The 15,903-nt window shown below is 39.3% G+C and overlaps 1 protein-coding gene across 1 annotated transcript in view; it reads right to left on the bottom strand.

Moving 5' to 3' along the window:
- Positions 1 to 15,903, bottom strand: part of TRHDE (thyrotropin releasing hormone degrading enzyme) — a 206,475-nt gene that overhangs the window by 65,144 nt on the left and 125,428 nt on the right. The window contains exons 8-9 of the mRNA XM_009646272.2: positions 6,640 to 6,705; positions 3,808 to 3,995 (exon numbers count right to left, since the gene is read on the bottom strand). Of these exons, the coding sequence (XP_009644567.2) occupies positions 3,808 to 3,995; positions 6,640 to 6,705 (254 nt within the window). The remainder of the gene's footprint in view (positions 1 to 3,807; positions 3,996 to 6,639; positions 6,706 to 15,903) is intronic.

The raw sequence follows: 15,903 nt of genomic DNA, 5'->3' as shown, positions 1-15,903 counted from the left end.
TGGTCCTTCTGAGGAATGGCATTCCTAGAAACAGTGTTTGTCACTGTTAGTTTTATTCTCTCATAAAGTGAGAACTATGGGTCATGTGAAAGCATAAGTGTCAAGTAAAATCTATGTTCAGTTTGCAAAGAAGTGAAATTGTATACCTTCTATAATATCAGGCCAAATGTTAGAGCTCAGCATGCCATACAGTCAACTCTATGCACACAAATAAATCACAGTTTATTTACGTATGGCCCTTGAAAAACATTTTTCTGCAGTTATAGAGACAAGGAGTCCAACTGTACATGAGATGGGAAAATCAGCTATATGTAATCATTCTCTTCTGCAGTAGAATTAAAGACATTTACACTAATGGACTAGGCAGAACTAGGAGTAAACTGCTGCCAAAGGTATCAACAATTTTCACTTTTACCGTTTATCACTTAGAAAAATCTGCTTGTTGCTTCTATATTCCACTACATGATTTCAGAGAGAAAAATTAAATATGCTGCTTCACATTTCATTTTTAACCGTTAATTGCTGCATAAATACATAGCATAAAGAAAAGCACAGACATCTTAGAAAACTAGAATGGTTCTGAAATATTCAGTTGCCTCTTTATTTACATTCCTTATGCAGCAGATACATCTGAAAGACCTACTCTGAAGTGACTCTTTCCAAAGTAAGGCAAAGTTAAATTTGCCTAGAGAGGGTCTGAACCAGAAGTTTAAACTCCTCATCACTTTGAAGGCAGTAGAACTGACGTTTATTGCTGCGCCACGCCGAACTACAGCCCCACCTCTGGATAACTAAAGACTATACGGCAGATGGATGCTTTAAGAGCCTTCCCCGGAGCCTTGCAGTGCATATCGTGTTGTCTGTTTAGATGATAAACTCCTGGAAAGGCCTGGACCTGTACATTTTTCTGTGTTTTGTGCAGCTCCACTCTTTATGGTGTTTAAAATGATCATCACGATTAAACCATAGATAAACTACACTAAGGAAAGCCAATGTTGCCTGCCCGGCAAGAGCATGGCCTCAAATGTGGCATAAATACCATTTGCTCCCCGTTATTTACAATGCCTATTATGGTTCCCCGGGGAGCCATGCGTCCAACACCTAATTCATGGGTCACGCAGGGGAGATGAGCACGGACTGTGAATTAGGCCGCTGACAGGTAACACCCCAAAGCCTGCAGGCTGACATTACAGATGTATATATACACACCTCTGTGCCTCCCACAACATCTACCTCTGCTACAGGGCCCCGCTGAGCGTCAGTAAACCCTTGCCGACTGCCTCACCAAAGCCACCTGCAGAATCAGCCAGACCACTGCATTTCACAGTAGTGCTGAACGTCCGTCAGCGTGCTGTTTCCATTCCAGTCATCACCCCCTTTGCGTACTTGTAAAAAAACTGTCCCCTTTATATCACGTCACACAAAACTCAGCTCTCGCAGTGTTAAAAACCAAGGGAGAGTAATGTATCGTGAATTATCAAATGAGATCACATTAATGTGATTTTCCCTATCTATTGCTTTCACAATAATTGAAGCAATAGTGACTTTTCCGATGGAAAAAAACCAAACAAACCACAAAAAAACCTTGAAAAAGATCTAGCTCATTGCTGACAGAAAGAGTACATTTATCTTCAGTATGCCTATCTTGTTTTTCTACTTAATTTGATGGTATGAAAGGACATTTAATGACACAGAGCCACTGTGCATACCAAGCCACACGTGTCTGTGGGCAGTGCACCAGTGAATTGCATGGTCATTGTTATAACACTCTAGGCACTAATCTATAGCTAAGCCACAGGACTTTAATATAAATTGGTGGATGATTTTTGAAAGGTGAATGGCATAGGCAAGTTTCACCTTTTGCTAAATGTATATGCTTCCTGTCCTTTGGTACTTATAACTATGTAATGTGACTTTCAAATAACTTTAACTGGCAAGTGGCAAACTAGCTCCATCATCTAGCTGGCTGGAATAAACACCCCATCTGTAAAGCCTTCCTTGGGCAAGGGGCTTCCTTCCCATTTGTGGTTAAAAGGACATGGAAGCACAGAGAAAACCAAATCCAAAGGGGAGAAAGAACGGGAAAGAGACTTGCCACAGGACATACATATAAAATGTATTGTACTGCCTGTTAGGACAGTAAGCTCCTGGCAGGGCCCACGCTGGTTCTTTTTTGGTGCTGTCTATAGCACTAAACCTTACTTCCCATGTTTAGAAATTATGTGATAAAATACGTAGACAAAAATCTCCCAAGAAATTCAGTGTCACTTGCCCTGTCGGTGCAGAACACTACCCTTCCGTGTATCTGAAGATACAGTTTGAATTCTGAATTAGTGTCACATGAAAATAAAACTATGTCTTATTCTCACCCTTGATATTCCACCTTACAAAACATTTACGCACCCTGTTGTCTTTACTCATGAATTACAGTAGCAGTTATTACAATCAATACTGGATACCTAGTAAATCTATTTAAGAAGGTGTCTGCAAAAATTAAAAGGCTTAACATCTCTGTTTTAATCAATCAAAAAACTAATAATCTCTGTTTTTCTGAGTAGTAAAATCCACTCACATTACATTACGTGTATATACACTTGCACAAAAGAAATTTTCAAGTGAATAAGGGAGAATCACTCTCACACTACACTGAACTGTGAATCATGCACGCTTCCAACAGTCCACATTCACTTGGTTTTATCTCTTTTTTACAAAGGAACTAATTTTAGCCCAGAACTTAAACAGATGCTTAATACCCTGCTAAATTGTTCCAATATAGCCAGAAAAACAAGAATTTACATTGTGTCATGTTTGACATCCATAATATTCATGTCCTAAAAAAGGATAGTGAACTTCTAAACACTTCCCAATAAAAGTAACTATATTTTTAGGCCTTCCTCAACAGGAATATTCCATAAGCTCCAGACATGTCAAGCAAAGTTTGGTATTAAATTTTACCTTTTAATGATTTAAATCTACTGGACAAGCACAGAGTACTCAAGGTGGAGAGCATGCCCTCTTTCCCACTGAGCACGAACACAGAAGCTTCTAAGGCTAAATTGTAATTATCTAGCATCAGCTCAATATTCTTGGCCTTACAATATGATGCCAAAACTGCTTTAAATGATAAGATGAGGATTCCCCAGCATCAGCCAGGAATGTCAGCTTGTCTCTGGGATGAAGGAAGTGTGTGGAGTCAGCTGGGAGCAGGAAGGAAAAGTACGTGGAAAAAGGGTAGGGGCAGAGATGCATCTGCACCTGCTGATTTCAGCCAGTGTAACAGTCCCCGTAGGACCAGTTCAGATGGCTTCAAAATTGGAACAGCTGGAACCCCCTGCCTCATTGAGAGGTCCAGTTCAGTTCTTGACTGCTTCCCAAGTCAAGTGAGGTATATACCCGATACACGGTTACATCTGCCTACTTTACGTGTGAACATGGAGAGGTCCACTCTAAAAAATTACTTAAAAAGAAGTATCAGACCTTCCAAACGCATTCCAAATTACTTCATGGAGTGTGACAAAATCAAAGAAAAGGAAACAGATGTGTGACATAAGACGTAGTCACAGAGAGACCTGTCAGGATGCAAATGGGCACATTAAAAGTTTTAACTTGTTGTTCTATTACTCTAATGATTTTTTTCAAGTCTTTTAACTAGCCTTGTCGTTACTGCAGTTCAAATGGAAGGGACAACACACGCTGTTGATACCAAGCAAAGCTCAGAGATTTCTAAAGAGCCATCTTCATTAAAATACACACATCAAGCACTTACTTAACTACAGCCTCTTGAAAGATATTGAGAAATGTAAGTACCTGTTGTCTCCAAGGGCAGGATCCTTGGGTTTAGCATCAATATCATAAACAAAACGCGCTTGGGAGATCACTATGACATTGTCTGTAGTTTCATTGCCCAAGATAGTGATAACAGGATAACCCATCTGTAGTGTCCACTGATCCATTACTTCTTGGATATTTACAGACTTTCCAACTCTTTTTAAAGCCTTCAAGAAAAAAGAAAAGTTTCAATATGTTGAAGCAACACCATCATCCAACATAAAAAACTTTTTTTTTTGTCCCAGAAACCATAATGAGTTTTAGAGGTTTAAATAACCATCACGCATGCACACATAAACATTTACACCCAGTACACACACACTACATAGTTTAACCAACAGTCTCTATATATCTTAAAAATAAACATTGAGCAATCTTGCCAGAGAGGAGAGTGACAGTCAGAAAGTCATGCTTCCTACATCATTCTTGCACTTTTGCTGTAATAGAAGAAACAACCTGCTTTACAGGGTTTTAACAAGAGCCACAGAAATACTGGGTGGCTGACTCCAAAAGATATTTTTGACCATCTAAGGTTAAAAAAGACTCAGTGTTAGTTGATCTAGGGTACCTACAGTAAGGCATATTCAAAGGGCCTGATTTCTAAATGTTCAGAGCTTCTCTGTTCTGAAAATCAAATGACTAGTTATTTGAAAATACTGTTCCTCATGTCCAAAGTGAGGCCATGTATACAAAGATCCTTCATAAACTGCACCTGTCATAACACCCGGAGGATTAATGTGTTCATATTTGATACCTTATGTCAATAAAAATGCTGTTTTACAAGTGGATTTTCATCTGAAACAAAAAGAGATACTACGGCATCATGGGAGATAAGACTGGGTATGAGGCGAATGACAGGCATCATTTGTTCTTCAGCCACGGAAATGTCCCTAGTTGCCGAACAGTCCTAGATCACAGACTCAGCAACCTCTGATGAATGCAAGCAGAACCCAGCAAGAAGTCTTCAGAAGTGAAGCTGCAATTGCAGCGCATTAGGAACAAAGTGGCTGGCAACAAACGTGCTTACAGGCGAGGCAAATGGAATTAGATTTGAGCATACAGTATAGCTGTAGTGGTTATGGACCAGAATACAGTCTCATTTTTGTTCTGTTTTATTATTAGCTGTGGGCTCTGCTGTTCTTTCAAGGTTACATTCATCCCTCTGACTTCCCATTGCCCAGAACTGTCCTAAAGGCTTTAACAGAGGAAGACCAGGTGAGAAGCAAGACTTTTGCAGTGGCATTCAACTTCACATTAAGACATAGATTTAAGAGCCTGACTGTATGTTACATGTCTCAATTCTCATTAACAGTCAGTACAGACGTAGGGCTCAGTTCAGTTGCCCACACATAGGCGGCTAACATCATTTGACCTTGACCTGCCACTCCAGAAGGGTACAGATATCCCCACAGATCTTGCCTGAAATCGATTAGACCCACCTGAATGTCTTGAACACCCTACTGCACCTACTCTGGCACTAGTTGCCTATATCTGAACGACTATCCCTAGTCAACAGTCAGTGGTTTGGGCTCATTTAAAAATAATTGTGCAGTGACTAGTCAATTGAATTGCCCTCTGTGCTCTGCTGACTGTATTGACTAGATTTCTCGGGCTCCAGTTGTTCCTATTCACCAAGCGTCAAATGAGATGCCCTAAAATTGGATGAGATGTCCTAAAATTGGGTTGCCCAGAGAGGTAGTGGAGGCCCCATCCCTGGAAACATTCAAGGCCAGGTTGGACGGGGCTCTGAGCAGCCTGATCTAGTTAGCAGTGTCCCTTCTCACTGCAGTGGGGTTGGACTAGATGAGGTCTAGGGGTCCCTTCCAACCCAAAACATTCTATGATTCTATGAAAATACTCAACACATCCTTGCAGAACTGGTGGACCTACAGCAGACACACTTACCTCATGTGGCAGCTGGAAGCCAGGCAGGATAAATTAAGGTAAATGTTGTTAGATGTCTATGAATAGGCAACTGAATCCAGCCCTCACTGGCAACAACTGGAGCTTACATGTACATACCTGCTTGTCTAGGTAAATGCAGATGTCTTGACCTCCAGCTGAATCCCAGCTCTGGTGTCAATAGTTAGAACTAGATTACCATGTTCACACATGGCTTGAGTTGGTACTTGTGCCCAAACTCCCTGACTGCACTCTACATTGGCTTGCACTCTGTCTTTATTCTGGAATGCCCAAACTAGCTCTGTAGGTGAGAAATTCAGGCATGCTTGGCTCACTTTATAAAAATTAAACTCTGCCCTTATAGATCCCTGCATTGGGCTCTAGAAACTCAAGCCGAGCTTGGGCATAGCAACTGAAGGGAGCATGGACATAGCAACTGTAAGTCTTTACAGCATGCCAAATGTTACAGTAAATAGTTATCTGTTTACACCAAACTTTAAAGCTTTAACAGTTTTGTCCTTCACACAAATCGTAACTCCATACAAAATTAGAAACACACCATGTAAATGTCAAAGCTCCGCACTTTCACGTGCTTTCCAGCTTATGGGCCTCAGTGCGCTGCCACTGAAGTCAACGATAGCAGATTCCATTAAGTATCTTTTGCTGCCTATCAGTGACATAGCACAAGCAAGGAAATATACTCTAACATAACAAAGAATAGAAATGCAGCAAAAAACGTATTTCAATGCTGCCACTAGGTTAACTCAAATGGAATTTCTTTGCATCAATTTTTATATTTGCTCTGGGGTCTGAAGATCTCAATATGCACTATTCACTCCTAACCTCACCAAGAAAATACTACAGTAAATTCCTGCTTCTCCCTCAGTGCAATAGATTAAAACATTTTACCTTTGACAATGTGTTCCAGAGATCATTTCTGGCTGCATTGCCATACTTGTGAATGGTTAAATAGTCCTAAAGAAATAAAATAAAAACACAAATCAGTATATCACTATACACAAGCCAAACAACTAGAGCTGTGAATCACTGCTATTAGAAGTTAAATCAGTTAAATGTTTGCATTTGTCAAAAATCTAGAAATATACAATATGTTCATCCTAAGGGACTAAATAAACAGTTTCTTAAGCTAGTTTACAATGCAAAAATTGTTGCTAAAAATTTAATTTACAGCATTCAATGCTCTTCCTTTTCTGTGTAAGTCACTCTATAAGCTAAATATTTTGAATATACATTTAAAATACTTGTCTAATCTCAGAAGGACTTCCTAGGTAATTCTCAGAAATGAAAGGACAAGCTGCTGAAATAAGTTCCAGTTGCTATTTTAGCAGGTCGTTCTGCGTCTAGTGTCAAAAGTTTGCTCACTCGGATGACAGCTAGATTTGTTACAAAAGATTTAACTGAGCAATAGCCTACCTGAACTACAAACTCTTATCTAGGGAGATCCTGGTGCTTCAATGTCAAAATACATCACACAGGCAACTGAGGCTGTAACAGGTTGTCACTAAGGTGCTCCACAACAGGCAGCGATGGAAGAGGGGTGACGGGTACCCAACTCCTGGCTTGTGCACAAGTACCTACGTGCGTGTTTTCACAACATATGTGAGTCAGAGTCTAAGGAGGTTATAAACTGAATGCTTTCACTTATCCAGCCACAGTTTCAATGACCGAGAGTCCATTCTTCTCCCATAGCAACCGGAAAGATAATTCCTGATAAGCTACCATCATATTAAATTAACTTCCAAAATTAATACAAATTGTATTTTTATTAAACCTACCAGGTTAGGTTTGCGCCTTTCAGGCACAAAACGCTTCCAATTTTTAACAACATCTAAAGAGACAACGCTGTTCATTTCCCATGATCCTACGTCCCTAGACAACAGCTCATTCAATTACAGAAGTGAAATTCAGCAATGATTATTTGAATAACATACATTTCAAGCATGTTGATTGGAAGAATTAAGTGAAAAAACACATCAGAGGTTGTAAATCAATGGGTTCTCCTTCCTTTGAATTTCTACCATCTTCGCTGTACACAATGGTAGGAGACAAACCCTATTCATAGCACAATGATAAAACTGGGACAAATTTGCTGACTCTGTTATCTGTGCTTTGTGCAAAGTAAGATACTTCGGGAATAATTAGCATTTGGAAAGCAAATTTTCTGATACACAAATTGTACCACCTGTGACAGATTTAGCTTTTGTCAGCCAACTCATAGTACAAGAAGCAGCCACTCCCATTTAATCACAGGCTAGGAAGGCTAAATGAGAACACTGACTCTGTGAACGCAGCGCCGAATCTTAACAATGTCATGAGACTAACTTGGAAAAAAGACAGTACTATATAGGCTGCACCTATAGCACACTGTGCTTCCATTTTGTCTAAAAATACAGAATCTTTTAAGGCACAGTGAAATATTCAATATTTTTCAAAGCTAAAGAAGTTGAATTGCAAATTAAAAAGCTAAAATAGGAATAAACAAAAGTGGGACGAGGTAAATAAATAACAACAAATATACATGTGCATTCTAAGCACTACTAGAAAATGCTGCATGTATTGGTCCTTCTAAGAGTTGCTTTCAGAATGGTTACATAGCATAAAAAAAAAGTGTGGAACACTTGAGGATTTACTCCATCCGGGCAATAATCCTGTTTATCAATCTACCATTAGACATCAAATTCGACTTTTACATTTTGTGTTCAGAAAGGCTGCAAAGAGATCAAATGCTTCTCCCCTTTTCTTTTTGTTTTTTTTTCTCCCAATACACAGACTGGGAGGTTTAGATGTGGCTCGTCACTCAGTTGAAAATTTATTATCCTCCAATCTAACACGTTTCTCACCCAAAGGAAAACAAAAGGAATCCTAACATTTACCATGAAATAAGAAAATACAATGATAAACACAACATATGAGCACAGTCCTGCTACCATACAACTTGATCATCCATTCTTCCATTATTTCATGAAAGCTGCATTAAGACCATATACATAGCATCAAACTAGGAGTGTTACTGAATGCATGCTACACAAAAAGCAATCCTAAGTGACAGTGTGCATCAAAATATGCTTCCAATAGTAAATCTACATTGCAATCCAAAATCTGAGTGCACTTTTTACAGGCACAAGAGCAAAAGGCTACTGAGCCATGTCCCATCAAACATCCTCATGTATCAGTATCCTGTTTTCAACAATAACCCACAGCAGACACCTAGAAAGGGTGTAAAAGAGGACAAGCATACAGTGATACTTCCCCAGTATGTTTTCCCACCATCCAGCACTTTGTGGCACAAGGAATCCTGAACAGATTAGTATCTTTGTATTTAAAAGTTATCTTCTGTAAATTTAGCCAGTCACTTTCCGAACCCATATAAATGTTTAGCATTTGCAACACCTTATAAAAAAGCATTTCCCACTTCAGTGATCTGTTTCAAACATCTGCCTGTCTGCTGCTTTCATCTGCCGCTCCCTAGTTCTGGAAATAGAAGACACAGTGCATTGCTGTTCCCTACTTCACTCACCCCAAGCTATTCATGCTTTTATGTATCTGTATCATATGTGTCCTCATACCAGAGCTTGGTTTTATACAGAGAACACAAGCAGACCCAACCACTGCCAGCTATGCTGCAGTTACAATTTGTTACTGCCACCCAAGCTGTTGACTTCAAAGCTAGCTAGGGTTGCCATGACCCTGCCTGAACTTTCATTACCAAATTATCAGCCTCTCTTGAAGTACCTTTCATGGACAGGCACACAAAGAGGAAGAGAAAAGGCTTATACATATCAGCATCAAATACATCCCCGGAAGTATGTAAACAGGAGCCAACGATCCATACATACCCTGCTTGTTGGTTCCAAGGATGGAACAAGCAGGAATAGAATCCATTTTTCCTCCTGGGGACCCATATCTAAGTCTCAAGTAGCTTGCAAAGGGGCAGAAGACATGTTCTCATTCACCGTAATTCTCCAGGGCAGGAGTATTAGCCACCCCTTCGCCTTTACATTGAATAGAAAAGAACCAAAGCAAACAGGAGGGAGATGCAAGCCACAGAACAGAAAAGGAGGATGACACTGAAAACACAGCTGCCTGAATCTAAGCTGCACTCAGCACAGCTCCAAAGGAGGTAAAGTGACTTAAAGCCACTTTCTCATAAACACATATGCCCAGTACCATCTGGCTGCAAGGCTGCTTCCCTTCATAAACTCGCAAGTCTATCACCTACAAAAGCTGTTCCATCAACTGGAGTATGCTGGAGCATGAAGATCCGCTTCAGCCACCCTCCTAACTTTCAGCTATAACCCTACAGTATGTGAGGAGAAAAGATGGCATGGAAACCTCTTTAACAACCCAAGACTCAAGACAGTTCTACAACTCCCCCTTTCTCCTTCACTGGAATACCACCTCTACACCTTTTCTTTGTCGTGGTGAAAGTAGAAAGAGAATTCACAGACCCTAGTGCAGTGTCACTCGAACATGAAAATCAACTAAACACATGCACAAAAATGATAATTTGGGTTTACATTTTCAGCAAGCATCCTCTTGCAATATTCTTCGTAATATCTTGGCATTAAAATATGAAGCCACTCGTTGCCAAAAAGAATAATGGAATATGATCCCTTCACCTCTCCAATAAGAAAAAAATTAATCAGACAATGTGGTTTTCTGACATGTGTTTTAGTCATTTTTAACATCAAATTAAAAAAAAAAATCAGAATCTGTCACACCATGAAAACAAAGTCCAATTACTGCACAACCAAAACCTAAGATCTTGCAAAAAATTCAACAGATTTAGACTATGTTTTGTCAAACAGTAATATTAATCCCCCCCCCAAAAAAAATAAAAGGCTCAATGCTTTTGAAATTATTTTACTACTTGAATACTGAAGCAGATAGCTTGAACAGTAGTAGAAATAGGAGTACAGTGAAAAGTGCTAAAGGATTTTGAAAGATGCTTTTAGTAATGCTGTATTGATTAAGCTTGCAGGCCTTTTATTGCATTAGACTTTTTTTAAGAAAAGGAGATTATTTAAAAGGAAAAAGTCTCTTATCCCTTTGCAATCTTAGTTCTCTCACTGCTAGGGATTGAGCCTCTCGGTTTCGAAAAAATGAACTACCCCACCATTCAAATATGATAAGGCTCACAACTAATAAAAGGTAGTGACAGATAAATGCAAAGAGGTTAAACAAGTGTAAAGGGGGAATAAGTCTCCAAACCTGTATCTTACTTTCAGGGGAGACTTCAGATTTATAACCAGGAACTGAAATATCAATTCTAGGACCAAACTCCTTTCTCAGTTTATCAGTATGAAGTTGATTGGTTGGCTGAAGGAACAGCTCCCAACTTATATGAGTGGTGCTGAGATCTGAAAGAGATTAACATTGAATAACTTACTTTTTCTCCTAAAGATAACTGAGAAACTCCACTATATAAGATGAGTGAGGAAAAAGTAGAAACATATTTTGGCACCAAACTCTTTTGGCTACGTTCCTCTGAATTTCTCAGGACTCAGGAAAGAGCAGTCTTGCCCCCACCTCCCTCTTTTGTATTTCATTCCTACTCCTGGGTGCACATCCTCCCCCCTTCAGCCTACAATGTGTTCTTGTTGAACAGTTTTATACATGACTGCTGTATCTCACCGAAGATTTTAGACCTCCTAATAAAAATGTTTTGTTCAGGTGGAAATCAGGCTCTATAGCTCAGCTATCAAATCCAGCATGTTCATTTTCCCAGGAATTTGTATACCTAACCAGACACCATCTGACAGATGCTGACCCACTGACTATAACATGCCACCTTTCTCCCCCTTCACACTGCGAACATCAAAGCTGCTATCACATATTATCTTGACATTGCCTAAGATTCAAATAAAAAAGCTTGGGCAAGGGTCAGAGGGAGGAAGGTGCTGCATATGTTCCCAATGAGCGAGAACCAGTAGTAAAGCACTACCAGCAAGCTACAGAGAAGTGAAGATTCCCATAAGAGAGGAAGACTACTGAATAGAAAAGCTAAAATAGCCAACTAGGCTTGCAGTATTTTTCAGCTGTACAACAGACTAACCCTTGAGAAAGAGCTTTAAGAGAAGTGATCACCCTCCTGGCTGGGCAGTCAGACAAGCAGTAGAGTATAAAATACGGAGTAGGTAAATTCACCTTATTGGTCATGGTAAACATTGTATAAGGCAAATTAGATGGCGGTTAACTCTATTTGTGTCAGAATTCATTTGTACCAGTGAGTCAAGCTGCAGAGTTACCTCCAAATTGGAAGAACAGCTGTGATCAGACCACTTAACAAAGCAGTTCTGCAAAGCCAGCCAAGAAAAACCTTGGGAACAGATTTTTTCCAGGTCAAGTAAGCCAAGCAACTTCTTCACCTTGTACATCAGTTTTACTAGGAGGGCCCAAAACTGCTTCCAGGCAGCCTTGTCAGAAACTGCCAAGCTACAGAATACACTAGAGTCATGGATTATACTTTCATTTTCATGAGTGAGTTCTACCACAGGACCAAAAATGTTTATATCCTTCCTAAACTTTAATCTACTATTGCATTAAAATGTGTTCCTCCAACAAAAAATGAAGTTACTCACTGGCCAACAAGCCAAGAATTAAACCAACTAAAAAAGCATTCCAACCTACAATAACAAAAAACAGCATCAAAATTATATTGAAAAAGCTAGCACATAAGGAGCATAAGGCCATGCCTGCAGTGTAGATAGTCCCCACCTAGTACTAAAATGACCACATCTGTTTTATATACAAACACAGCATCAAATGCATTCCTGTATCTCCCTTGAGCTACAGTTTGATGACACTTTGGTGGTACAGCCAGACTAAGTACCTTCCACAACCTCTGCTCCTCCTTGTCCCCATCCCCCTGTTTGTGAGGCTACTTTGTAAACTAAACCTCTGAAATGGCCTGTATAGGAAGGAAGTCTATCGTCCTGCACTAAGGACACCCTCCTGTCCTTGATCAAGTTTACCCAAAAGGACTCCAAAGTCTTCCACTGGTACAAATGAAGTGGTGCTGGGTGGCCATGCACAGATGGGAACGAGCAGCTGGAGGTAGCACTAAGGAAAACAGAAGGGTGGTTTTCTAAGCCAGTGTCCTGTCCAAGCATGCATCGAGTATTACAAAAGAAACCAGACAAAAAGAAACACAGTGGTGATTTCAGAAGACAGTTAAGAGAATAAATGTATCACATTTAAAGGAAATAAAAAGTTTGGTTTGAAGTGCATTTCTCTAAAAGCGATGCTCAAATGTTCTTTTCAAATCTTCAACTAATGGTTGATGGTATCATTTCTTATCAATAAGCTAATTTTTACAGTGAGTTAACCTTCATTAAACCTTAAGGACACCCTCATTCAGAACTGAAGTAGACCAAACTCAGTGACTTCAAGTCACAATGAAAACACTAGCATGAATTGAAGTAAATTAAATAATAGCTAACTTCAGTTTTCTAAGTGCCCACATGGGGCTACAATGAGGTTTAATTAATCCAGTTACAACTCACACCTTCAGCTACTTTGAATGGACTTTTGTGTGTCCCTCTATAAACACAGCTTAAACCTTGTTTACTTGGCATTAAAACTCTGAATTAGAATTTGACACCACTTTGAACAGTCAAAGAATATAGCTGCTAAGGGTAATCTTTTTTTTTTCCTGCTTATTTCTAATAATTCTACACGATTCAGCGGAGCCACCTGTTCAATCCTTTGACATGAAAATTTATTGGCTAACATATTTCAAGTGATTAGTAATTCCACCTGTGTCTTCATTTTCTGAAAGTGTTGTCCCTGTAAGATGTCCAGGCCTGGCAGACAGGACTGGGGGATTTTTTTATTTTTTTAATCTTCTCCAAATATTTTTAGTCTTTTTCTTTAAATAATAACACAAAATAATTATTTTATCAGCTCCGTATACAATCACACTTTCTCAATTGCAAATTTATCCAGCCTGGGTTTTTTACCATTAGCTGCATTAAGCAATTAAAAATTCTTAAGAGCAAGTAACACTTTCAATGTTCCCAATAGTTCTATTGCCGTACCACAGGAAAGCAGTGTTTAAAACTTCCACAATCAGGAACTTCTTTGCTAACGTCTAGATTCAAACTCACAAATAGGTAAAAAGAAGTTAAAACCCCCCTGAGAGGTGTGCAACATACTTCAGAGGCGTCGTGCAAGTATTCCCTTCAGCTGTTTTGCCTTGTCTTTGGGCTACTATCTCAGTCCATGCATAAAATCTTAGGGAAGGAAATCAGTGGAATACCATCAATGTTCACCAGCTGAAATTCCAGTCCTTTATTTTCAAAAGGTATATTTAGATTTTTTTCACACACAATAGTGATACAATGCTCGCAATCAGCAGCAACTGGAAAATACCCACTATCAACATGTCCTATCTGCAATTAAATCATTATATCCAAACAGCAAGCTATAACTACTAATCATAAGAATGATACTGGAACCATATATGGAAAAAAAACTTAATTTTCTCTAGAACCAATGATGCTGAATAGGCCATGTAATTATAGTATTTTACTTTGTCCTTTTTCCTTTGTAATTCATAATACTCCCATGCGCTCTAACAATAATCAGATCAGCAGAACCAACATTTCTGGCATTATATGGGTCAATGGCATTTTTAGCACTGATTTCAGGGGGAGAAGAATTAGGGCAATGTTGAGAGTATTTCATCTGTGGTGTTGGAAGTGTAACATTCATTTAGAGGATGCAGATAGGACTGGTGTCCCATCCCAAAGAGCACGCCATCCAGGCTGAGACACGAGAGAAACTGGTAAGAGAAAGGAGGAGGCAAGAGCCATCACTAAGTCAATGGGACTCCTTTCTTCGCTCTACCTGCTTCTTGTTGATAAGAGACCAGTACTGTAAATCAGAAGCAACCCAACTGAAATCAATATGGCCCTGTCATTTTCATTCCAACATGAGGAAAGAATCAAACCTCTGTAAGAAACGGAATTTTGCAATTAACACATCTTCTGCATTGCAAATCAGTGAATCCAATGTGAATGGAGCATCTAAACCAGATTCAAAATTTGTACTCGGGCAAATTTCCAGCTACTTTAAAATATATTCTGCTTTGCTGGGAATCCTTATTAAAAGATCAGAGTTATTAAATGGAGAGGTTTATTTCCCTTGTAAAATTCAGCTTCACTTATTAGCTATGAACATGAAGAGGAAGGAGGTTCCATTCTGAAACACAGCAACAGCAACTGGAGCATGGTGGCAAAACAGTTTGCACGCGAAGTCTGACAGGAGCGCTCAGGAGGACTGCAGAGTTATTGCCTAGCAGAGTCTGATGCTATCTGCTCTGCGGTGAGACACCTGCTAGTATATTAAGCCTGGCTTTAAAGAAGAATGTATTTGATGTATTATTTGGTAGCAGTACTAAACTACTGAGCTAAGAACAAATCTTACAGAAATGAAGTACTCTCTGAAATTGAACTGCATATATTTGACTGAATTTGTACATTCATTTTAGATTTGTCTTGTTTGGTTGTACAATACATTTGAACTTAGAAACAGATATTGCTCCAAAAATATATTTTTAATGCACACAAAAAATGATGGAATGTTTTCCAGAGGTATTTGGATGGCACCTGCTAATTGTGACAGGTTGGCTGCTCATTCCTCTGCCTTAACTTGAACTATGCCCAGGGATTGCTAACCAGGCAAAAAATCTCTGCTGTACTTTTCTGTAACGCTTTTTTCTATAGAAGCCCCAGAATTGGAAAGATATTAATGCTGCTTACTATGAAAAGGTCACTATAAATCACTCAAGAAAACTTATTGGAAGTACGATTTGCATGTCACTGTGTCTAGACCATAATGACCTGCAACATTTGTACAGTAACAACAAGTAACAGATAGGAAAGCAGTAACAGTGAAGCTTCAACTTTGCTTATAAGCTATTTGTTGTTTGTATCAACTGAGCAAATGTTTCTCATGGTGCAAAAGACCGTCAAACAGTACAGTCACTAGAGCAGCATTTAATTTTGCAAAATGAAGACACCTTAAAAATCATTAGCATTTACATCTGGCTATATGCTATTGTGTCTACCTAGCTAGAGTAGCTGAACTTCAAATGTATGTAAGGAGAAAGGAAGAGGAAGAGGGAAGAGAAGGAGGAGAAGAGAAGGA

This window comes from Egretta garzetta, unplaced genomic scaffold, assembly GCF_000687185.1.
Source record: "Egretta garzetta isolate BGI_Z169 unplaced genomic scaffold, ASM68718v1 scaffold68, whole genome shotgun sequence".
In the NCBI taxonomy this organism is placed as follows: domain Eukaryota; kingdom Metazoa; phylum Chordata; class Aves; order Pelecaniformes; family Ardeidae; genus Egretta; species Egretta garzetta.
The sequence above is the reverse complement of the archived record's forward strand: the minus strand, read 5'-3'. Positions and strand labels throughout refer to the sequence as shown.